At 44.0% G+C, this 25,713-nt stretch overlaps 1 protein-coding gene across 1 annotated transcript in view; it reads left to right on the top strand.

Moving 5' to 3' along the window:
* The window catches only part of DENND1A (DENN domain containing 1A), a 494,905-nt gene that overhangs the window by 324,085 nt on the left and 145,107 nt on the right, over positions 1-25,713 (top strand). Inside the window, exon 13 of the mRNA XM_080819425.1 lies at positions 15,731-15,856. Within this exon, the coding sequence (XP_080675551.1) occupies positions 15,731-15,856 (126 nt within the window). The remainder of the gene's footprint in view (positions 1-15,730; positions 15,857-25,713) is intronic.

The raw sequence follows: 25,713 nt of genomic DNA, 5'->3' as shown, positions 1-25,713 counted from the left end.
TATCTCACCATGTCTCTCTCTGTCAAATAAATAAATAAAATCTTAAAAAAAAAGAAAGAAAAAGAACAGATATCATATTACGCTAACTTTTTGAGAAAAGAAAGGGGAAAAAAAAGAGACAAGAAAGGGGAAAGGAACACTTCCCACATTACTTTATAAGGTTTGCATTACCCTGACATGAAAACCAAATGAAAAATTTACAAAAAAAGAAAACTACTAGCCAATATACGTCATCAATATAGATGTAAAAATCTTTAATAAAATATTAACAAATTGAATCCAAAGTATGAAAAGGCTAATACATGGTGACCAAATGAATACAGATCGGCTGAATATTTGAAAAGCCGTCAGTCTAGTTTACCATTATCAACAGACTAAAAAAAACGGTATCAAAACATACAAACAAATAATTTTAGGAAAAACACAACACCTATCATGATTAAGAGAGCTTCACAAACTGGGTATCCCCATTGTGATTGAGAGCATCTAGAAAAAACCTACAGCTAACACCTTACTTAATGGCAAAAGAGTAGAATGCTTTTCCTCTCAGAATGAGAACCACAAAAAGGATGTCTGCTCTTCCCATTTCTATCTGGCATTGTACTGGTGGTTCTATCCAGTTCGCTAAGACAAGGGAAAGAAAAACCCTAAATATTAGAAAGGAGGAAGTAAGATTGTCTTCATTCAGACATGATCATGTGTATGGAAAATCCTGAGGAGGCTCATAAATGAATTTAGCAGCATGCAGAATAAGGTCAGCATGTAAGACAAATACATTTCTATATGCTAGTAATCAGTTGGAAAATGAAAAATTTAAAGTGCCACTTAAAATAGCAAAACACAAAATATTTAGGAATACATTTAACAAAATATATGTAAAATTTGTATACTAAAAGCTATAAAATATTTCTGAGAAAAAATTTAAAAGACCTAAACAAATGGAGAGATATTCCATGTTTTGGATTGGAAGACTCACCATTTTAAAGATGTTAATTTTCCCTGAATTGATCTATAGATTCAATATATTCCCAACCCAAATTCCAGATGGCTTAAAAAAAAAAAAAAAAAAGAACTTGACAAGCTAATTCTGAAATGTATATGAATATGCGAAAGATCTGGAATAGCCAAAACAATGTTGAAAAAGAACAAAGTTGTAGGACTTACTTTACCTACTTTCAAGACTACTATGAAGTTATAATAAATGTAGATAGTATAGATATATAGTTCAGTAAAACAGAACAAATATTTCAGAATTAGAACCACACATAAATGGCCAGTTGATCTGTAACAAAAATGCTGAAGTAATTCAGTAGAGAAGTAATAGGGTTTTTTGTTTTTTTTTTCCAACAAATGCTACTGGAACAACTGAATTTCCATATAGAAACAAAATCAATCTCGACTTTTACCTCATGTAAATATAAGCCCAGAATGGAGTATGAACCGAAACCTAGAAGAAAAAAAAACTGTAAGTATAAGAAAATAGAGAAGAAAATCTTCATAATCTTGGGGTAGGCAAAGGTTTCTTAGATAAGACACAAAAGACACACATCATAAAAAGAAAAAGTGATCAGTTAAACCTCATAAAAATAAAAGCTTACCTTCTTCAAAAGACACAATTTAAAAAATGAAGTAGCGTGCCATAGACTGAAATATTCTCCATATGTGTATATGAAAAAGGGTTTTTTTTTTTCCCAGAATATACAAAGAACCCTTAAACTCAGTAAGGAAACAGTCCAATTAAAAAGTAGCAAAAGATTGAAGAGACACTTAACAGTCAAAGGTATTCAAATGGCCAGTGAACACATGAAAACATGGTCCTTGAAGGAGCAGATTAATAACACAGTGAGCGTACGACCATCTACCCCACTCGTATGAGCACAGTAAAATGACTGTGTTTCTTATAAGTGTGTATCTTACATATGTTTACTCTTTGACAAAAGTACTTCACTCCTGGGTATTCACCCAAGAACATTGAAACTTATATGTACACGAATACATGTATGTAAATGTTTTTAGCGGCTTTTGTTCATAGTCGCCAAAAACTGGAAATAACCCAAGTGTCCTTCGACTGGTGAATGTATAAACAAAGAAATACTACTCAGCACTAGAAAGAAACTGCTGATCTGCCCCAAAACATGGGTGATTCTGAAATATCTTACACTGAGCAAAAGAAGCCAGGCTAAAGAGAATATACTATATGATTTTATTTATGTAAAATTATAGAAGAGAGAAAGCTGGTCTTTGGTGGATGAAAGCTGATCAGTGGTTGCCTTGGGCTGGGCTGGAGAAGACAGGGACTGACTGACAAGGGCACCAAGGAACATTTTGGGGTGAAGGAAGCATTCTGTTTCTTGAATGTGTTGGTGGTTACCCAGGTGCCATGCATTTGTCAGAACTCCTCAGATGGTTTTGTAGGCATTCTATCACATATCAGTTATGACTCAAATTAATTTTTAAAAAGAAGAGGACTTGGAAATGAATTTTAAAAGGAGGCCCCAATATTGAGTAGCTTTCAGAATAGCACTGTTGATTTTCATGTAATTCACAAACATGGGTAAATGGGTAACTTTGGACATAGGATGGTGTTCTACTAGGCTTTCAACTAGGTACCTAGACAGTTGGGTTTGAACTTCCATAATCTTAATCTCCGTTACCTTTGTCTGCCTTAAAGAAAAAAACAAAAAAACAGATGGACAAGGTTAATACCGTTGTATTTTGTTGGGTTCCATGAGACTTGCAGATGTAATATTTTTTACTGACCATCTTGTATTGTTCCCCAGCTGTGGATTTTGGAGAAGGGGTGTTGCAAGAATAGTCCATCTCTACTGATCTCCATGCCTGTTTATAGACTTCATGTTTATCTCAAGGCCGCGTGGCTGCAGAGAACAAAAACAATGTCCCCTCCCTCCACAGTCATTTAACTGCTTCACCTGTTTCTCTCCTGAATTTTAAATAACATCTCTTATTCCTTCAAGAATATTAAGTGTAGGGGGACCTGGGTGGCTCGGTTGATTAAGCGTCCTACTCTTGATTTCAGCTCAGGTCATGGTCTCAGGGTCATGAGATCAAACTCTGCATCAGGCTTCGTGCAGGGCATGGAGCCTGCTTGAGATTCTCTCCTTCCCTCTCTCTCTGCTCTTACTTGCCCCTAAAAAAAAAAAATAATAATAATAAATTCTTGAAAAAATAAAGAGTATTAAGTGTAAGCTGCTTAGCCAATACATAGATTGTAGGACTTTTAAAAAACTTGAGCAAAGGGAGTTCAAACTTTTTCAGGCTTCCGGTGATGTGGACATACCACATTTTATTACTGGGGAACAAGATTTCCCATGGCTCAGTTAGGGTCCTTTTTAATATTCATTGGCCTGGAATTTGTAGGCTTTTGTGTGTGCACATATATGTGGAAGCCTTAACTGTCTGCTTACTCTTTGTTTTTTTTTACTTCATGCTTTCTATAGCCTGAGTGGTGCTCTTTCATAACACACTTTCTTATATGAGGATATATGTAATGGGACATTAAAATGTATTCTTTTTTAACCCTGAAATTTGACTTCTAAGATTTTTTTTTCTGGCAAATATTTCTACATGGAGAAAGCCACATAACCAAAAAGCATTGTTTATGTTATGTTAACCAAAGTTGGAAGCAACTTTAATATCCAAAATTAAGGGGAGTAATTAAGGTAATCTAACCTATTGCTATTCAGTGGCATGTACCCTGCAGTCATTAAAAACGATCGTTATGAAGATTATGGGCAACACAAGAAATGCTAAAGATACAATTTAGAGAAGAAGGCAGAACATTAAGTGATATATCCACTATGAGAATCATGAAGAAAAACAATCAGATACCCGGAAATAAGAGATTTTTAAAACACCTTCCAAATTGCCAACAGTAATATATTAAGATAGTAACATTATGGATTAGCACTTTTTCTCCTATCTTCCAGATTTTCTATAATATGACTATTAGCAGTTTTATAATGGAAAAATCATCTTCCCTCCTCTCATCTGAAATACTGGAATGTTTTGGCTTTGGGCCTCATGGCTTGTATGTCTTCAGGTGTCTGCCTGTCACCAGTCATTCATCCTTCATCCTTTTAAGTAATTGTCTATAGGTCTCTGTTCTGTGTTGGCCAGTCTCCATGACAGTGTCCACTCCATACCTTGTAAATTTCATGCAGAGAGAGAGAGAGAAGGAGCATCGTGATCCAGTGGGCCCTGCCCTGAGTTTGTGTATATGATTTGTCAACAATCAAGTATTTTATGGGAGTTTATGGGACTTCATTAAAGATGCTGGAGCAGGAGCACTGTGGGACATCAGAAGAGACCTCAGCAATAAACCGCAACTCCAAGCTTTGGAATGCAGTAAATGTTTAAGAGACTTCCTTCCTTTCATTACTGAATTTTACTTTACTTTTATACCAGTAAAGAGTTGTGTTTTATTGGTTGAAATTTCTTGATTCCGTTTCCCCAGGTCTGTTTAAAAGCTACATTTTATCTTTGAGGATGTTTGGCTCGTGGTAGAGGAAATGCTGCCAGCGAATTCAATTTACTGGCAGAGCTCACAGATATTGTACACGGATTTCTTTTTTTCTTCTTTTTCACAACTGCTACATAAACACAGCTGGGTTTAATATTTGTCGTAACAAAGATTTAACTTGAATCATTTTACTCCGGGTAATTAATGCTTGGAATCTCGGCTACTTTTTCGTTCGTCCGCTTGTAATCCTCTGCATTGCTTCACTCTGGCTATCTAGATAATGAAGTGCACTCCTCTAGGTCTTTGCCCTGCCTTAAAACTGCTTAATATTTGGCCGTTCCCACTAGAGAGCAGATGCTTTTCTTTGCAAGAATTGAATTTCTGTCAGCTCTTTTATGCATCATGTGTTTGGAACTGTAAGTGGATCAAGTTGTTCATCACAGCAGGGACACTGTGAAACACATCTATTATACACACTTCCCACCCCCCCTTCCTGTTTTTTTCTCCCCCGAGGAGGTGGAGATGCCCAGATCCCGTTGGGAGATATCTCACTCCGTGTGGATGTATCCATGTGATCCACCAAGGATCCGGCCTGGCTGCATCCCTAAGCATGGAAATTCTATATCCATTCAGCCCAGCATTGTTGCCCAGACAAATCCCGCTTTTATCTCTGTAAACACCACGCACTTCATTAACTCCCAAATATACACCAAGTTTGGGTCACTAAATAAACCCACCAGGCTTAGCATAATGAGTGACATTTCAGTAATTGATGCCCTAGAAAATGTTAATTGTGAGTCCATTATTCTTTTCTATGCTGCAACAATGGCTGGGTAGTTTTGGCTTTGGAGTTGAGTTGTGCGGAAGAATGGTGGCCATCTATTAGGCTCCTACTATGTGCCAGGCACTGTGCTAGAGGCCTTGAAAATCTTGACATTTAATCTACATAACAATTCTGAAACAAATGTCTGGTGGGGGGAATACTTTACCCCTTTTTTATAGAGAAGAGGTTAAGTAACTTGCCTAGAGGCCTCCAGCAAGCAGATAGCCAGCCTCGGAGGCAGAATTTGAACCCAGGCTCAATCAACACACTTCGGGGTGTTGTACCTTCATGCTCAGGGTTTGCTAGACAATACGTTCATCCATCAGTCAGTCAATACACTTATTCATTCCACGTGTCTATCAGGACCACGTGGCGTCTCTGGCCGGTTGGCTTTTACCAACCCCTCCGTGTCCACCTAACTCTGAGCTGCTCAGGTGATGTTTGCAGTTGGTCCTTCAGTTTTGCTTTTGTGCAGTGTGCATCTAATCCGACTTCCCCAAGCAACCACCCGTGTTCTTACAGTTTGCATTTTGCGAGTTTTGGTCCCTAGATTGAGCTTTGAGCTGATGGCTAAAAATTCCAAATCTGAGTAGTTTAATTTGTCAACGTTGCTTTGAAAAGCCGGAGTCTTGATGATGTTCCTGCTGTGATGCGCTCATCTTTCAGGTCTCAGATAGTGCTGCTGAGGGCAAAAGTGCATTTTGGTGCATTTTTAATAGATATCATTCAATTTGCAGGAGTCATTCTGGGACATTCACGTTCTGCCTGAAATAACGCTGGTCTATAGAATTAATTATGGTTAAACAGATAGGTGGCTTTTGCCCATGAAGAACATCATTAATCTCTTGATAAACATTTTTAGTTAACGATTAACTTTAGTCTTTCTGCAGATACTTTTCATTAGAACCAGGCATTAGTGTCCTGGTTCATTAGAAATAGACAACCCCTTTTATTTTTGATTTGCAGTCCATTTTGTTGTTGAAAGATGTTGGCATTAAAAAAAAAAAATTGGCGGAGGTTATACTGTAAGAAAAAAAAAACCTCAAAAAACAAAAAAAAAACATGTATAACGTCCCTCTCGCAAGTGCGTATCTGTTTTTTCAAAGGTAACTTACATTTGTATTTTGTGCCTTGTGTTTGCAAGAGAATGGTTCTTGGTTTATTCATGTTGACAACTGAAAAGCCTTAGACCTAATTAAAAGAATTTCCACGAGCACCTTTACTGAACCATTTCATTACGCAGCACTGCACAGATTGCGTTGTGAAACATGGTGATAGTTTAAATCTGACCTTTAAACCTAAACTGCCAGAAGTATGGGGGAGAAAACCCTTCTCTGAGAACACTCCCCGGATGCATATATATGGATATAGGCATACATGTATGCACATATTTGGTTAGAAATAATCCTTTTATTGAATGACCACCAAATAATATAAATACACATTTATTCTGAGCTCAGATCTTGCTTGTAGCCTCCTTGAGCTTGGGCAGAATTTTCAGCTGCATTAATTGTGTGTGTGTGTGTGTGTGTGTGTGTGTGTGTGTGTGTGTGTGTATGGTGTGTTAAAGCTAAATTGTTTTATAGGGAAAACAAAGACAATTTCACTTCCTCTGGGCAAAAAAAAAAAAAAAAAAAGCGCTTGGAGGAAAAAGAGTATTACAGATAGGTAGAAAAATACAAAAGTTGTTGCTGCTGTGTTTCAGTTTAAAATGCGGAGGGACTTGGATGAAACACACGGGAGGGGCTGGAGCGCTTCAGTGTGTGCAAGACTCCTCCTGAGCTTGGTTTGGCAGATAGTGGAAATGGGCCTTTTTGTTTTAAAATTGTGCTTTTTTACTCCCAAGAATGTCATCCTGCGGACTCGGACTCGATAGTTTGTTCTCAAGATGCTCAACAAAGCCATTATAGCATATAGTGAAGTCGCCATTCACATAATGAAAATTGATCCTTTTGTCTAACAAAAGCTGCTTAGATTGTAAGGCTCGCCTCTAACTTTCTGACTTAATGCTCGACCAGTGAGATGTCAGGAGAGACAGAGGGAGCAGAAACCTGGGCCCCTAGGGTCATAGCCAGCTCCAGCTTGGAGCTCCACATAACTAGCACAGGCCGCACTCCCCCATGGAGAACCGGGATCTTTGAGGGGAAAATGGGATGCAGAAGAACCAATTAAAGCCAACTGAGGTCAAGGTACAACCATGTTCTCAAGAAAGAAACAGAAAAGCAAGGAATGAAAGGAAGCAATAATGGAGATATATTAAGTTGGGGAAGAAATAAACCAGTATCAAGGACAGATCTAATCTGCTGATTTTAAGAAGTCCTGGCACCAGTGAGAATCAATGAAATAGCATAGACTTTGGAGTGAGACAGACTTGGGCTTGACTTTGGCCTCTGCCCTTTGCTATGTGACATGGGGCTGAGGCTCACTTTCCTTATCTATATAGTGGGGATAATCATGCCTGTCTAGCCCGGTTCTGAAATTTTAATACAGCTGGGTTTGAAAACACCTGCCATGGCATTTGGTATCTAGTAGGGGGGTTGATAAACACTAGTTCTTCTTGCTTTTTCCTAATGAATTCCTGGTTTTCCCAGAAACTTGTTACTGTGAGAGACAGTGGGGTGGGATTGCCTTTACATTTCAAGACTTCTTGCTTCAAATGGGAGCCAAGAACTAAGGCATCGGTAGATACACTGCCATTTTTCACTACCAATGTGACAGTAGCAGAGGGTCAATGTAGGTGTGTCCCTGGAAATGGGGAAACAAGGCAATAGTTCATTCTCACCTCTCCAGACCCAGACATTCCCCCAGGAGATCTTAAAATGAAGCCTTGATAGCTAGTTTCTTCTGGAAAGGAAGAATCACTTTGCCTTAGTCCTTACAGGCCATTTTCCAAGGGGCAAAGAAAGTGTGACTCTCTGGCCTTCCCCCAGCTGCTGCTGGGTGTCCTACTGGTCAAAACAAGAAGTCTTTTAACTTCATTTCTGACACTGAGCGCTTAATGCAAGTGGGCCCCCCTGCTTGAGACAGACTTTTTAAAAGAACACATTGCTGTGTGTCTCTGAGGGGAAGGTCCCTGGGGAGTAGATGACAGGGAACCTTGGTCAGTTTTGAGTGGTCAGATCTCGGGAGTGATTCTCTTTGAGCTGAGACCTGAGGAGTGAGCGGTCGTTGTCCCGGATGGTAGCCACTATTCACATGTGGCTATTTAAATTTTAATTGATGAAAATGGAATAAAGTAAAACGTTGAGTTCCTCAGTCACACGAGGCACATTTCCCGCGCTCACTTGCAGCTGCCACAGCAGACGACACGGGTGATAAATTACGGGCAGAAAGGCCAGGTGGATAGCACTGGGTTTGCGGGCGAGGGGGTGATGGTGCTGGGAGCACTCCAGAGGAACAGGCCTCCCGCAGGGCTCAGGGTGTGAGAGAGGCTGGGGTGACTGGGGCCCAGATGGCGTGGCTGATGCCGTGGAGGGGATACGGAGCCTCAAATCTGAAAGAAGCTGAGGCTGGTCACTCGGGGCCTCGCAGGCCAGGCTAAGACTTTAGTCTCTCTCGTCCAAGCAGTGGGGAGTCTGCACAAAGACCCTAACACTCGGAAGGGCACAAACAGAAGCTGGAAACCTCCCTGCAGGGTTAATGCTTTTCGTGCTTGATCCATGGCGTTTCAGATTTTTCGTGTATATATAAACTTATATGGATAATACGACTTTTTAAATGATTTGTGCCGTATGAATTGCTCAGCACCTTGCATTTTTGCCCCCGTCTGGCAGGATTTTGTGGACCTCTTTTCCTGTCAGAGGTGGCTGGGTGAATCGTGGGCCACCTTTCTTGCCATCTTCTGCCACCCCACCGTACCTGCCACAAGTTGCAACCGAGTATTAATGAAAGAAACCTATATTTACTGAGCACAAATAGCTTATCTTCATTCTCATGGGGAGGAAGATACATAAATACTGATTATACAAAAAGCTCAACACTAGGATGGTGATACATGCCACTCGAGAGTCCCTTTTAAAGTGGTAACGAGGGGCACCTGGTTGGCTCAGTTGGTTAAGCTTCTGCCTTCAGCTTAGGTCATGATCCCAGGGTCCTGGGATCGAGCCCCGCATCAGGCTCTCTGCTCTGCGGGGAGCCTGCTTCTCCCTCACCCTCTGTCTGCTGCTCTTCCTACTTGTGCATGCTCTCTCTTTCTCTCTGTCAAATAAATAAATAAATCTTAAAAAAAAAAAAAAAAGTGGTAACGAGCTACCTTGCGGCTCTTCTGGGGGAGACTGACTGCAGGCTCTCCTGCTGGGCCCTGGTCATCGTGGCTGTTCCCAGCCCCTTCCCAGCACAGGGCCTGCAAAGATGAGGCATCAGTGAAAGGAATGAGCTCCTGTGCCTTGAGAAAGAGCTGTTTGTTCTGACAGAGGGCATGGCAGAAAGAGGCTTTGGGGGTTTTGGCTGTTGTTTTTGTTTGGTTGGGGTTTTTTTTGTTTTTTGTTTTTTTGGTTTTTTGTTTCGATAGAAGGATTTTGTTCAAGAATGGGGGTGGGTAAAGAACACCCCAGGCTTTTAGGGATGTCGTGGAGGCCTCCGAAACTCAGTAGAGTGTTGGACAGTGTTGGAAATGGAGCTTGAGCCAAGCCTGTCCGTGGAAGGCCTCGAATACTGTGCTAAGGAATTTGGACTTGATCATGTTTGCACTATGGAGCCTGTGAAAATTTTGGAGGACTGAAGTGATGGGTTGCAGCCTCTTGTTTTAGAAAGTCAAGTTCATGCAAAAGACGGATGAAACTGGGATGAAAATAGAGCCCAGCAGTTAAAAGACGGTTACAGTGGTCTAGGGACAAAAGGAAACATGAACACCGAGGAACCAAGGCACTCATTGCCTCCACCAGCCATTTCCCATCCCCTGGAATTTAAGCCTCACAGCAGACGGGTGTTGCAGAGACCTCATTTTGCAGCAAAGGAGACGGAAGCTCAGAAAGGTTAAGAAAGTAGGAGGGCCGGATGTCCAATCCCAGACTGAGGAGTGCATGGGGACAGAGAAGCGGGTGAAGGAAGTCAAGAGACCTTCGGTGAGCAGGTAGAGCAGGAACCAGGGGTAGGGAATGCGGCGCGTCATTGCACGAGTTGCGTTTGCACTGTTAAGACTGGGCAAGTTGTCCGCTTTCACCGAGAATTCTGTTTTCTTTGCAGTTCTGGTTGCATCTAAGTGGTGGCTTTCTGCAGAAGGGGTACGGATGGGTATCAATTTCTCTCCCCACCCCCATCCTTCCCAATGGAGACCAGATTCTTCTAACAATCAGTTACTAAAGAACGTGATCCCAGACTTTCCTCCAAGTGGAGAGGTTCGACCACTGGAAATGCCTCTCCGGGTATCTAACCACTCGCTCGCTCGCTCTTTCATTTAGCTGCAATTGCTAACTGATTATACCAGCCAAGCTCAGCTGGCCCTTCTGGGAACTCAGTCTAGCAGGAAAGGTAGTGACCACTCACCAAAGACCGACCAAAGCAGTCCAAGGGGCCAGCAGGGTGTCATGGACCCTGCCTTAGTAGTCAGGGAAGGCTTCTAGATGGCGGGACATCTGGATTCCCTCTTTCCCTTAACCCAAAGTAACCTTTAATTTGACTACTAAGGAAAAATACCTCATTTGAATTCTTTATTCTAAAAGGAACATGTGCTAATATAAAAGATAATCAAAACAATCGAAAGTGCATAAAATAGAAAGGGGAAGCATCCATCTGTAGGTAAAGTTTGATCCATGGCATTTTAGATTTTTACTACCTATATCAACATAAATTTTTAAATGATCCATGCCATATAGCTCTGCAACTTGCATGTTTCCTCCCATTTGGCAATATTTTGTGGACATCTCTTTATGTCAGTTCAAGTCCTGTCAGATACTTTTCAGCTATGCAATATTTCATTGTGAGGATGTGGTATAATTTACTTAATTGACCCCGTTGATAGGCACTTGGATGGTCTTTTGAAGGGTGACTAGATCTTCCACAAATAGACCAGGAAGGGACAAGAGACAATGCTGTATGAGTTGTTGGCCTGTGTATGGGCTGGAGAGATGTGAATGCTTCTAAATCATAATTCAGTGTCAGTCCAACATACATTTAAGTTGGGCTGAGGGAAGTGAGGCCAGCTGAGTAGAGTGTCACCGACTGCCCGGAGAAGCTGGGATGTTTTTCTGCAGGTGGTGATGGCCCAGGGTGGGGAGCATTGAAGGATTTTGATGGAGGGATTGAAATGACCAGATTCATATGTTTCTGAGATTACTAGGACAGCTGTGGGTGGGTGGCATTGAGGGGATACTGAGCACAGCCTGTCCAGGCAGCTACACCATCAGTCTGGTGTAGTCTACACCAGGTGGTGTAGTCTACACCACCAGAGAGGAGGGATGGAGCTGTGTGGCACAGTGCCAAGGTCATGGGCACTGAAAGGGGAGGGTGGATTTGGGATATTTGGTGGTGCTGATAAGATGCAGAGAATGGTGGTGGGTAGGGAAGGAGGATTACGGAATCTGACCTCCAAATCTGGCCTAGGAGACGAGCTGGGTGATGCTGCAGTGACCAAGATGGGACACAGAAGGCGATGGGGGGGGTGGGGGTGGAGGGTGCATTTGAGAGAGGCTGGTGCGTTCAGTGTAGCATCCTCTTCCCTTTGTTTTCTGTCTTCCTCCTGATACCTCATTAAAGGAGAAAGCCAGCCTCATCAGCATTTCTGTCGCCCCCAGATTATGCCTGATGAACCCCAATGTTAATGATTTGACCAGAACCCCCACATGGGCTCCTGGCAAGTTCAGTTTTAGATGTATGACTCTGGGTTATTTTCAGCCTCCGATTTTCGTCCCTCACTTTTATTTAAAGGACAAAATGCTATCACCAGTTATCAGATGCGCATATACTTGAAGTTTCAAAGTTTGAAGTGCTGACAAAAGCTTCTCCGTGTTGCAGGGTGAGGAGAGGTCTTCAGAAGTCTTGGCCTAAGTGGTCGCAGGGGCGCCAGGAGCTCAGGACCACTTGGCTGGTTTCAGACCATCTGGGGCGGGCAGGAAGGCACACACTCATATTTGCTCAGTTACAATCAGCAACGACTTCTTTGTGTAAAATGATAATGAGGCCATTAGGAGAGGCTCACCTGAAGTGCAGCGTTGTGAATCCAAGGTAATTAAACACCTCCCGAATGAAAGGGAAAGGCCAGGGAAGGTTAAGTGAGGAATAATCCGCTGCACAGGTGGCCCAAGGCCTTTGAGGAGCTAGAAGAGTGACAGTGGCTTGCACCATTTCAAAGGATGGAAACGTCACCCTCGTCCCTGGGAGAGGCAGGATTTCTATTATTGGGAGGGTTGGAAGAGGGCAATATTTTGAACCTTTTAATGAAGGATGTTTTGTTTTGTTTTGTTCCATGTTGCTATTTCAAGTTGAAAGTCCACGGCAGAGTCTGCCCGGCGACTGAGTGGCCTGCGTTGCTCTGCATGGGCTCGTACCACTGTGGCCCTGGGGCTCATGTGTCCCAGAATAGGGACGACCCGGTCAGTAGGATGCGGACACCCAGGTGTTGTCCATGACTTCACATGTCCTTTTCAGCTTATCTTCAGAAGTTCTGGCAATAGGATTCTCACCATGCAGACTCTGGCCTCAAAATATCTTGGTGTCTCCACATAAAAGTGTCTACATGCATGTTCATAGCAGCATTATTCATAATAGCCCCAGTGTGGAAACACCCCAGACGCCCGTCAACCAGCTAAATATGTAGGGTAAATAAAACATGGCATAGCCACACAATGGAATATTATTCAGCTGTGAAAAAGAATGAAGTGGTGATAAGCGCCACAGCATGGAGTCACCTTGTTTACAATGAGCTTATGCTGAGTGGAAGAAGCCGGTTACAAAAGACCTCTTATTGTATGAAATGTCCAAAATAGGTAAATCCATAGAGACAGAAAGTGGACTAATGGTTACCTAGGACAGGGTGCAGGAGGAGGGGAGGAAGATTGGTGTGGGGTGAGAAGTAACTAACAATAAGATGGGTTTTTGGGGGGGTGATAAAAATAGTTGGGGATTAGATAATAGTGATAGTTCTACAACCTTATCATTATACTAAAACCACTAAACTATATACTTCAAATGAGTGAATTTTATGGTCTGCACACAGTATATCTTAATAAGCTATTTAAAAATCCCTGGGGTACCTGGATGACTCAGTTCAGCGTCTACCTTTGGCTCAAGTCCTGATCCCGGGGTTCTGGGATCAAGCCCCATGTCGGGGTCCCTGCTCAGAGAGGAGTCTGCTTCTCCCTCTCCTTCTGCCCCTCCTCCCTGCTCGTGCTCTCTGTCTCTCAAATAAATAAAACTTTTAAAATAAAAATCTTTTATCAGAAGCATGTTAGTAAGAAATAATGTCCATGGAGCTTTTTTTTTTTTTAAGATTTATTTGAGAGAGCATGTGCGAGTGGGAGGGGGGATTGCAGAAAGACAGACTCTTTTTAAGCAGAGGATGACGTCGGGCTCGATCTCATGACGTATGAGATCACAACCTGAGCTGAAACCAAGAGTCAGACACTCAACCAGCTGAGCCGCCCAGGCGCCTCCAAGGAGCATTTTTAAAGTCTGTGTAATCTATCCCAGACCAGCGATCCTTAGTATTTTTAGGTTCATGGGTACCTTTAGGGATCTGAGAAAAACTGTGGAGCCTATGCCCAGAAAAATGATCGTCACTCATTCATGTTAAAAGTTTGTAGGTGGTTCATGGACCACCTGAATCTAATTTTTCTATTTTATCCTTAAATAATGTCAGGCCATCAGGTAATCTTATATCGAAGCCTGTACAGATTCCTGAAATATTCTCTCCATATGTCACCTGCATGCTTGAAAACAGTCATTAGGTTTACATTTTCCCTCAAGACGAAGGAAAAAAACTCCTTACTGTACTCGCAGCACTTCTGACCTCTGCCTTTTCCTCTAGTCTCGTTTCAGGCCGTGTTCTCCATCACTGTCTCCCCTGGAGCCATAGTCCTTTCTGTTCTCCGAGCTCCTTGTCAACATAGGCTTTTTCCCCTGTTCCCCAGACACTGTTCCTTCCCGTCTTTGCCAGGTGCTACCTCAGCTCATCCTCCAGATTTCTGTTCAAGCCTGATTCCCTCCAGGAAGCCTTGCTGACTTCCTCAGTGAGCTCTAGCACAGACTCATCGAGTAGCAGCGCCACACGGGTTTGGTATTTTCCTCACCGGAATATAAGCTTCACGTGGGCAGGACCCAGGTCTGGTTTTTTCCACCGTTAGATCACCATTGACTCAAAGCTATCACATTGACAAGTTCTAGGGATAATTTTCATGTGGAACAAACACAGCGTGAATAGTGTGCCCAGAAGTTGTGTAGTGTGGCAGCCTGAGGTGAATGGAAAGCTTGTTAGAAACAGACCAGGAAGCTTGGTATTATCTCTCACGTTGAGGGCAAGAGCCATCACGTCACACATGAGGATTTCCTACGCTGAGGATTCACAGGAGAAATCTCTTTGAGTTCTCACTTTCAGGAAAATGTGTTTTCATTTGTGCAAGTGGTTTGTTTGTACTACATGGGCCCAAAGAATCTCACAACTTGAGTTTCTCTTTTTGCTTTGACCACTAGGAGGCTCTTAAGTCAAATTTGCAGGCCAGCCTAGCCACCATGTAAGGTCTTATAGCTTATATTTATATACTAAATATTTCTGGCTGCTTTCCCAGTGCCATGGCTTTCTTGACTATTTTTCTGAATCTCTTGAGTACATATCTGTAAGGCTGCCATGATTCCTTTAGAGTATGAAGGATGTAAGAGTATATATGTTATTCTTCTAGTTACTTTATATTTAATAAACATAGTTTATCATGTATTTAATAAATATATATCACATGTGTTTATGTATTTAACATGTATCTAGAGTATGAGGTGTGAGGTATATATGTTATAAATAAGCCATTCATTTCTAATATTTATAAGTAATTTGAAGATGGAGTAGACTTCGAACTAAAACAATTTTTGTCATTTGGGCTCAGATTATAAGACTTTCAAGTCATATTCCAATTGGCCAGTTCTTGGGCTTGTTCCTAGGCATGTAATCTAGCCTCTCTGTGACTGTTTCACCCTTGTAAGACAGGAGCGCTGATCCCTTCCTTGCAAGACTGCGGAAAGAATTAAATTAGAAAATTCATGTGAACGGGCATATCTAGTACATTGAAACTACTCAGAAAGTGGTTTTGTTTTTGCTCTTACTTGATACGCTCGATTCAGTTTCAGAAACCTGCCCCAATATTGAATGCGGTTTGTTCTCCAGCCCCTGAGCTGTTAATTCCATCTGCCTCCCAGGAAATTTCTCGAGCTCCATATGTATCGGGTTTTGCCAGCCATCCACCCACCCTGCCCTCAACCCGCGTCTCCTTTCTCTCTGTCACCAGATCTCTTCCCTGAAGAACCGGCTAAAGAAGGTGTCCACAACTACTGGCGATGGCGTGGCTAGGGCCTTCCTCAAGGCCCAGGCGGCTTTCTTCGGCAGCTACCGAAATGCCCTGAAAATTGAGCCGGTGAGTGGCTTCTTGGCATTTGCAAATCTACGTCAGGGCTGAGAAATGGACCTCAGGGGTCACAGGAAATCAGCTCTTCATCTGGCGGTTGAATTCACCCAGAAGGGGTTGCGCGTCTGTGTTCTGAGAGGGTCGGGGGGTGCCTCCCCTTGCCTTTCCTCTTAGCGTGAGGAAGCCATGCCGCTCTGTGTGAAGCAGTCCTACTCCTGTGAACGTTAAGACCTGTCCCCTCCCTGGACAGTGGCACCAGCTGCGTGTTAAGACAGTGCCCAGATCTCTCACATACCTGCTCTCTGAGGATCTTTTCCACTTGAAAATGGGGAAATTGAGGCTCGGAAGAGATATGACTTGCTAACCCAGCAGAGGAGCTGAATAGTCCCAAAACCATGCTTTCCCTCTGTGTCTCAAGGCCCTTTTCCTAGGAAGGGGCCTCTGCTCCACCCTTGAGAAAAGCAAGGCATCCTAGGGATTCACTCCTCAGGTGCTCCCAAAGTGTACTTGGCGTGCTGACTACGCGGTGCATCGCAAACTGGGGAATAACGTTATCCCCTTGGGCGGCCCTTTGGCCTTCCTGAGCCTCGGTAGCCTCGTCCATTCCCCTGCCTGCCCTGTGCGGTGGGAAGTTACTGTGAAGATGCGAAGATATTTAGGGGCAACCCTAAAACCAAAGAAAGTACGAACTCTCCCGGCCTCAGTGGGAAGCTCCCGTCTGATAACCCTCTACTCTGCCTACTTCCGGCCTCTTGGCCACAGAGAACGGAGAACTGGGCTTGGGCCCGAGTCACCATGCATAGGAGGGAACACTGGGGGGGCAACCTTGCCGACAGCCCTATTCTCTCAAGAGCACAGAGCCTCCTTCATCCTGAGCCAGAGGCTGATGGCAGCCACATCCAGCCTGGCTGGAGTGGGTATAAGGAACCAGCATAGGTCGCACTGCCTATAGGCTGGGACTGTTTGTTTCCGTCTTGGTTTTAACCCATAGCATTTTATTCTATTAAATGACAAGGTGAGTTATATGTCAGGCGGTGCATTTCACGTGCAAACCCTGACAGTGAATCTTGGTTATGCTTCCCCATGAGCCACCATTACACATTAAGAATTTTTTTTGATTACTATGACTCCATCATGTGTCTAAGTGAGACCCAGAATAATAGTAAATACCTTGTTTTCCCTTCACCCAGAGCATACTTGCTGCCAGGTCGGGAGCTCAAGAGGCAGCAGCCTGATGCCACCATTCCTTGTTCCTTGTCCCCTGTCCAGCACTTAGGCCTGACTTTCTAAGCTGCCTCCACTTCAGGCAATGTCATGGTCATAACACAAGGGATGTACTTTCTTTTTGCCTCCTTAGAGCTGCTTCCCTGAGGTCCACTAAAGCTCTTAGTTAAAGCAAATTCCCCATGTCCTGCTTGTCTCCAAGTGAGGCAGCTCTGATTCTTTGTCCTGACCTTGGGCCCAGCCAAACCAGTCAGGTCTAGTGCTCATTGGAGAGCTAGTTTAATTCAAGAAAGATACTGTTGTCTTTCCACCTCTGAAAGGAGAATGGGATAACTGGTCTAGTCCTTCCCTTGTATTGCTGGGAACTGACAAACATGCAGTATTTCCACTCTTAAAATGATTTCATTTTGTCGTATGTGTGTCTAGAATGCAGAGGCTGTTGAATCCTAGTAGGGATTGCTGGATACATGATCTGGGCAACAAGTTGCTCCTCAGAAGAATTTTATGGTTGTATTTGCACTTGACTCTCAAAGTCACTGGGTTTGAGGATGGAAGCCCTGGAGTTCAAAGCCGGGCTCTGCACTTCTAAACTATATGACCTTGAACAAGCCACTTCATCTCTTTAAATTTCAGTTTCTTCACCTGTGAAATGAGGCTAAGAATACCTATCATTCTACATCTCCAGATGGTTATAAGGATCAAATGAGCCATAAAACGTTTCATAGGGAAGGTAAAACTTGACCTGGGTCTGATGGCTTAGGTTTGGAAAAAGACAGAGCGTCCTCCATGTGGCGGGTATGGAGTTAACTGAGTGAGCAAAGGCTTGGAGGCGGTACCCCTCATGGCCACTTTGTCTGGAGTCGTGGGTTTGGATAGGGAGAAGAGGCTGCTGGAGAGCTTGGAGCCAAATTTGACAGGTCCTGGGATGCTAGGCTAGAAGTGTGAACTTCACCTTGTAAGGAATATCAGTTTTTGAGCAGAGATATGCTAAGACTGAAGTCGCGTTTGACCAGTAATAGAGTGATGGACTGAAAGGGGAGTTTGAAGCAGAGACCAGGGGACTGTCCAGGAGACTCAGAAGAGAGCCCTCTGGTGGTAATACCAGGAAGAGGTACCATGAAGAAGAAATGACTAGATGAATCTGCAAAGATACGAGATGTGGGAGACGAGGGGCAAGAGATGTCAAATGTCTCCCAAGATTTGGACCTAGGAGAAAGTGAAGATGCCTGTAAGTAGAAAAAGTGGAAAAATTAATGCAAAGGTATTCCCAGTAGCAGTACTGATAATGGTAAAAACATGGAACAGACCTAAGTGTCTGTAATAGGCAACTGGTTAAAGAAATTAAAGTCTATCCATATGCTAGAATATTATATAGTCATTAAAAGTAGCATTCTGAGGATAGGATGATGGGTTTGATTGAAAACAGGTACATTTCATTGAGTCTTCATTGCCTTTCAATCATAAGATGTACCATTACTCTAGGTACCATTACGAAACAGGAAAGGGTGCTGGCAATCACAGTTGGGTGCCATCAGTTGTAAGACACATCCAGATTTCAGAGATGTTATAGTGTGAAGAAATCTGCGTCTTAGAATCAATGAAATATGGCAGATTTGTCGTGCTTTCGGTCCCATTCATCTGCTCCCAAATAGCTTTTTTCTGGACAGCCAGGAGGGAAGCCAGAGGGCCTGCAGTTTTCTGGCCAGGCATAATCACCATGCTACCTCGATGGTTTTTAAACCATAGATTTAATTCTAGGAATTTCTCCTTATTTGAGAGATGGGCTAACAGCACTTCCTATGCAAGATTGTTTGGGGAATTAATTAAAATAATTGACTGCAAAGCACAAATGAGCCCAAGAAGAGATAGGGGTTGGTGGGCATTGGCCACATGGGGGTAGCGTGGGGAATGGTACCTTGGGTGAGCCTGTTTTGGGTGACAGTAAGCACCCAAAAGGTGCTGAGAGGTTAGGGTGCCCTCCCCAGGGCCACTTGTCTTTTAGTTGTTTCCCTTGTTATAAAAATAGCACCTGCTCTGGGTAAGGAAAAAAAAAAAAGTTTAACAAAGGACTAGAAATGAGAAAATACCCATAATCCTATCGTCTGGAGTTAAGACAACATGTTAGCATGTTTCTACCTAGGCTTTAGGGTTTCAGGGTTGTTTTTGTTTCATTTAGGTTTTGGGTTTTGGGTTTTTTCCTTAAAGACAGTTGATATATTCCTGGCAAAGTAATCCACTTCTCAGTTATTTGGTTTTGCCTTTTAGTATGTTGTTTTATGTTTTAGTATGCTGTAGTAGTTTTAGTATGTTGTAGAAGTATTTTTTCACCTTATATAAAAACTCTCCTTAAACATCTCTTACGATGACAGCGCGTACCCCAGCAGGTGACCCCAGTGGTTCTTAACTCTGGCGTGGATCAGAGTCACCTGTGGGGCTCTTAAAATGGCAAGTGTCTGAGATTTTTCTCAAGTTCCCACAATCTGCGGTCGGTGCTGAGGCCCACCCCATCCTCCTAATGCTGGTTCTTCGGATCGTGGGTAACCTCTCCCTGTTTTAAATCACACTGTGATGAACATCTTTATAGAAATCTTCATGCACCGTCTGAATTATTTCCTCAGGCAGAATCCCTGACATGGATTTACTTGGTTAGACGGTCCAAGTACATGGAAGCCTTTGCTATGGAAGGTGAGGGAGAAAGCTGGCGGCCAGAAGCAGGTGGCAGCCTGGAGGGCAGAGCCCCTGAGACGGATTGAGGGCAGGGCCCAAGCAGCAGCCTTGCACGTGGAGAATGTTCCACGGCTGATGGCAGAGGGAGCCTGCAGGGTGGGGGGCCCCGAGAAGCGGGCGTGGGTGCGGAGGGCACCGCAGACCCTCAGAGCTCCCATGGCTCGTCCCCTCTGGCTGCCCTGTCGCGTGTCCCCAGCGTTCGCCACACTGCTGCAGTGTGCTGGCTTCCCACCCTGGGCCAGCGGGCGCAGCCTCTGGACTCAGGTCACTGCGGAGTCACCGGGTTTGGATTTTTTACAACATGAAACGTGACAGACTAGACAGCGCTGCTTTCTACTCTGCTTGGCGGCCGGCTCCCGCTGCGCCCCTCGGTGCCCTGCCTGGCTCGGGGAGGGGGGCGAGCCCCCACCGGAGGGGCCAGGACGCGCCACTCCTCCTCCGCGGCCCACGGCTCACTGGAGACTTTTAACTCTTTGGCCTTTTTTTTTTTTTTTCCCTGTCCGACTGGAAAAATTTCAAAATGCAGCTGGCTGGGGAATCTCGAGCGTCGTTTTCTTTCCCCTGCCCGGAAGGGAAGGGGACGGCAGCCCCCTGCTGAGGCCGGCCACATGCCAGAACCTCGCTGCTCCCTGTCCCTGCCTGGGGCTCCAGGCCAGACCCAGGCAGGAGGGCCTGTGTGGGCTAGCTGGCAGTGTCTCTTCGGGGCCAGGTGAATTCTTCTCCCAAAGGGCCAGAGAGTGGGATACCCGCTCGGCGGCCTCCCACAAGGCTGGATGGAGCTCTGTTCATCTCCCCAGTGGCTCCCCTTCCGTGATCTCAGCCATCTCCCATGACTGCCCCCTTCCTTTCCATGTTCCAGGTGGGGGATGAAGGCAGAGATCACCGGTGACTTCCTGGTGGGTGGGAGAGCCAGGAGGCAGACTCAGGTCGGCCCGACTCCAAAACTCAGGTTCCTTCCACCGCACCCCCTTGCCTCTCTTTGTTCTGATTTCCTCAGGCTCCACATTAACAACTCTCTCCGCATTGCCAGCGCCGGGCCCAGGTCATGGCAGTGTCCAGGCGTCAGTGAGTCAATCTTGGAATAGCGTGTGGAAGGATGGATGACAGAAAGTAAGGAACAGAGAGGTGTGCAGGTGTGCGAGGCCGGGGTTGTGTTCAGTGTGTGCAACTCAAACACAGCGCATCCTGCCTTGTCTTTAGGCTCTGGAGGTTAGTGCTCCCTGGCAGAGGGGAGAGTGCCTGCAAATCGCAGGGGCATGTGACCCATTTTTCAGCCACGCAGAGAATAGGAGGTACAGAGCCCAAGATATTTAACAATATCGGCCACGTCAACTTGTTCTTCTCCACTTAAATGACAGAACCACAAGCAGCCAGGCAGCCCCGTTCAGAAAAACCCCCTTTATCCATGTCAAGCAGCGGCCCAGGCTCTAGCTCATTTACTTAGGCCTTTCTTGCTCTCTGACACACCTCCTTGCAGTTGCCAGGCAACTCTGGGAGTAGCAGTGTGTGTTAGGGATTAACTAGTTAGGGCTGGGGTCCTTTTTGGCAAGAAGGGGATAAAAGACAAATGATTTTAATTGCTAGACCAAGGATCCTTTCTGTGCTTGGTGGAAGATGGCAACTTTTGGAGGATATGTATAGCAGTGTGGTTCTTGAATTTGCCTCGACCATTCCCCTTCCTCCCTCTCAGGGAGAACGAATGAATTTTTAAAAGAATCTTACTTTTCCCACACTCCTTTGTTTAAAATTATATCATCGTGGCATCTGAGTAAGACTAACCTACCACCCCCTCTTTGGAAGACAGCACAGTGGCCTCAGTTTGAAAGAACTTTCAAACATAGAATTGTGTGTTTTAATATCCTGCCTTTTTCCGCTCGTAGTTTCTCATAAGCTCATACGTGGAGTCGTCTCAAGATAGTACATTTACAGGTACTTGCTCCCACCTCTGGCCCACTGCAGGGTTTGGTAAAACGTCAAATCAAAGAGCAAACCTGATGGATATTGGTGCTTTTGGACTCATCCTGTTCCATGCCAGGGTCTGCGGAAAGGCCGGGATAGATGGGTACTATGAGTGTCGTTGAGTCAACAGGCCAGTACGGCTCTCTCTGGGCCAGTCTGCCAGCTGGGCCTTCCCAGGATGAAGGGAGCACAGCCCCTGCCCTCAGGGAGCCGGTGCTGGGGTGGGATCAGTGAACAGGCAGTCACATTCATGTGCTCTGAAGGAGGCTGTACAGGCAGCATCCGACTCCATAGTCCTGCTTGCTTAGTCTGTCCCAGGAGGCCCAGCTTCCAGATTCAGCTGTGGGTACGCTGGCCTCATCCACCTTACAGCCCCTCATTTTGCACATGATTCTGCTGACTCATATTTATCCACCTAAAAAACCCCTTAAAGACAGACAAGTTAAGATAAAAGCAAATTGATAGCCTGGCTTTCAAGCATGAACGGACGAGGCTGTGTTGGAACAGGTCGGAAAAACACCATGTATATCTGTTTCCTGGTTGAGTAACACCATTGATCTCATGGCTTCAAAAGACAAAGCTATATCTCTATGTGTTTTTAGTGTAACGGAAAACAGAAGAGTATTTAGAAACTAGAAACATTCAAACACCACGATGGTCCCACTGAACTAACCCACCTACCTTAATTTAACTACCTTTCATATGCTCTCCTCAATAATTTTTCATGTTGCGAAGTGTTTCCGTAGCTGCTGTCAAATCTAAGTTAAAGTTTGTTCCTCCTCCATCTAACGTTACATCGGACGTAGTTCTTGTACAGCTGCCAAACATCCCATCAATGACAGCCACCATAATTTCTGTAACTACTCTCATTGGACCTTTAGATCGTTTCCAGTCTTTTAATATTTTAATTAATACCACACCAATCGCCTTTGTGAATAAATCTCTGAAACGCCGTATTTTGAAGGTTTCTGAATAGAAGAAATGCAAGTCAGCAGCATGCAGAAGCCTGACGTGGGGTGCCAGCTTGTCACAGCGTGGTAAGGAGCAGATTTGCATTGACTCAGTCTAACCACAGCTCAGGATGGAAAGCATGGAGAGCCCTTCCTGGCGTGCGCTCCCTGTTCTCCATGCAGGCAAGCAGAGGATGCTCAGAACATATACAAGGGGTGTCACTAATTTGTGCCTCTGTCTTGTGCTAAAAGAAAGGGTTGAGGAACCTGAAAACAATGTGTGCAGGAGAACAAGACATGGGAGGTGAGGGAAGCAGGGGAAAGGAGAAAGCCTGGAAGACACTGGCGTGTGCTCTTCTTTGCTGGCTCTAAGATTCTCTGCACTGCTTGGGGGCCTAGAGCTGGAAATTGAACCCATGTCTGTCACGAGCCCATGCTTTTTCTCTTCTTCCCCCCTTTTTAATTTTTTTTTTTTTGGTGGTAAAACACATATAACATAAATTTTCCATTTTCACCATCGCACAGTATACAATTCAGTGGCATTAATTACAGTCACAATACCGTACAACCACCATCACTGTGTTTTCAAAATTTTCATTACCCCAAATAGAAACTCTGAGCCCATTAAGCAGTAACTCCCCACTTGCCTATCCCGCCAGTCCTTGGTAGCCTCTACTCTATTCTCTATGAATGTCCCTATTCTAGATATTTCCCAAAGTGAGTTACTTGTCCTCCTGCGTATGGCTAATTTCATTGAGCATAACACTTTCAGGGCTCCTCCACACTGTATGTAGCTGGCGTCGGGACTTCATCCCCTTTTAAGGCTGAGTAATATTCCACTGTATGTATGGATCTCCCACATTTTGCTCATCCAGTCTTGGATGGATGGATGGACACGTGGGTGGCTCCCGCCTTTCAGCTGTGGTGAATACTGCTGTGAACTTTCCTGTGCACGCGTCTGTTGGAGGCCCTGTTTTCAGTTCTTTTGGGGTGTATACCTAGGAATGGAATTATTGGGTCATGTGGTGATTTTATTTTTGAGGAACCACCAAATTGTTTTCCACGCAGAGCCCACGCTGTATTTAAGCAGACAGTGGTGTGTTTGTGAAGGGTGGATATGTCCCCATGGATATTCTGTAGGGGAAGTTGGTGAAAGATTTTCTTATTTTTTCAGTTTATTTTAAGCAAGCAGATAGGGAATTACAGCCCAAACCTACAGTCCTGAGCTAAACAGAAGCGTTGACAGCAGGAGTCTGTAGTGGACTAGAGAAGGGGCTCACAACGTACCGGTTGCCAATCTTTCTCCTCTTAGTGTTCATCCCAAGTCAAGGTCATATCCCTGCAAATGAAGCAGGGAGAAAAGGAGCTCTGCTGCTCTCAACAGCCAAGGAGGCAGAGTGCAATGGAAAGAGTATGTTTGGAGTCACCTGGATTTTTGTTTTGGCTCTGAAAGCCTCTTCTCTGGGCCTCAGTTTTCTCATCTGTAAAATGCAGATAATGCCTACGTTACAGGACTGCTGATAAAAATAGCAGTAATGTACGTAAAACACCAGCACAGTGTTTTTGCTGACAGTAGATAGTAACTAAATGATAGTAACCCCTCTTAGGTCAAGAAAGTAAAGGAGGAAGTGGAGAATGACACTGCCACATTCTAGAACAACGGTGGCCAAATATTCTTGTTCAAGTGTCAGAGTATCTGAAACCATTCACAACACAAATGAGAGTTTGGCCTATTTATTCCTACCTCATGAAGTAACTGAAGGTTTGGCTTTTATTTCAATGATACGTGAAGGATTTGTAAGAAAACACATAATATCGAATAAAAACTGAAGGAAATAATTATTCATTTATGTTATTGCTTACCAGTACTTACAGGCAAATATGACAGTGATAGGTACCAAGGGTTTAAAATTAAGAAATGCATTGGAGTCCACTTTTTTTAATGCACAAGAGAAAATATAATTAAGACTCTTGTGTTCTATTTCATCAAAATATTTTGTGCCTCTTGGGAGAAGATGACCATCATTCGATATTGACCCCAAACCTCTGTAGTCCGCCTCCCAGGTTGGGACACTGATGCTGCTCGTGAACATAATTTCGGAGTCCTGAAATCTTGGAGCCACACCACAAGTGCTTGCTGAACTGAGAACTGTTGTTCTAGAAGTAGACTGCCCAAGTAAAAAGCAGGTCCTTAAGTGAGAGAAGATAAGAACTGGCAGGAAATCTGTTTAAACATGATGATCAAGCTTCCCTGAATGATTTCAAAGAGCATCACTGAATATGACCAAAATGAAATTGCCGCGTGTTCTAAAATACTTGAAAAATAAACCACACCTAGTGGTATCTTAGACTATCCAGGGGGAGATTTCCGTACTTTGATCTCATATCATAATCCTGGCTCCTTTCTTACTTTGTTCCTGTAGGATGGGACCACATTTTGTATTCCTTGGTGTACCCCACATACTCTGATATTTTTAATAGGTACTCGTTAAGTATTTGCTGAATGTGTGGAGGAACAAATGAATGAATGATACCTGTTTTCCCATACTATGCACCAGACTAGTGGCTGTATTTCAGTGTTGCACAGTATAGACGCTTAGTTTAAAAACACACACACACACACACACAACCCCTTAGAGTGTGAGAAGAATCGGACACAAACACAATACCGTCAGTGTATATGTGTAAAACAAAGACACAACCCAGCAGCTGCGTGGTACCGGACCAGGGTCAGGGTCTTCTCTAGGGTCTAGAGAAGATCACCTTTTATGGGATCATCCCGTGCAGTAAATAATCAGATCCAGGTAGGAACATACAAGAGGTCAGTATATTAACGGAGTAAACTCACTTTTAAATATTGTATCTTCAGGGACAGTGGCAAAGAGAAATGGGTGCTATTATTGGAGTCTTAAGTCAAATGATCTCATTTTAGGGTCTTTTACTTTTTCATGGAGACTCTGAAAAAGAGACCTTTCTGATCTGCTTTCAAGCAGTGATTAACATTTG

The sequence above is a fragment of the Martes martes genome, assembly GCF_963455335.1.
Source record: "Martes martes genome assembly, chromosome: 12".
Lineage (NCBI taxonomy): Eukaryota > Metazoa > Chordata > Mammalia > Carnivora > Mustelidae > Martes > Martes martes.
This window is presented reverse-complemented; position numbering and strand designations above follow the sequence as displayed.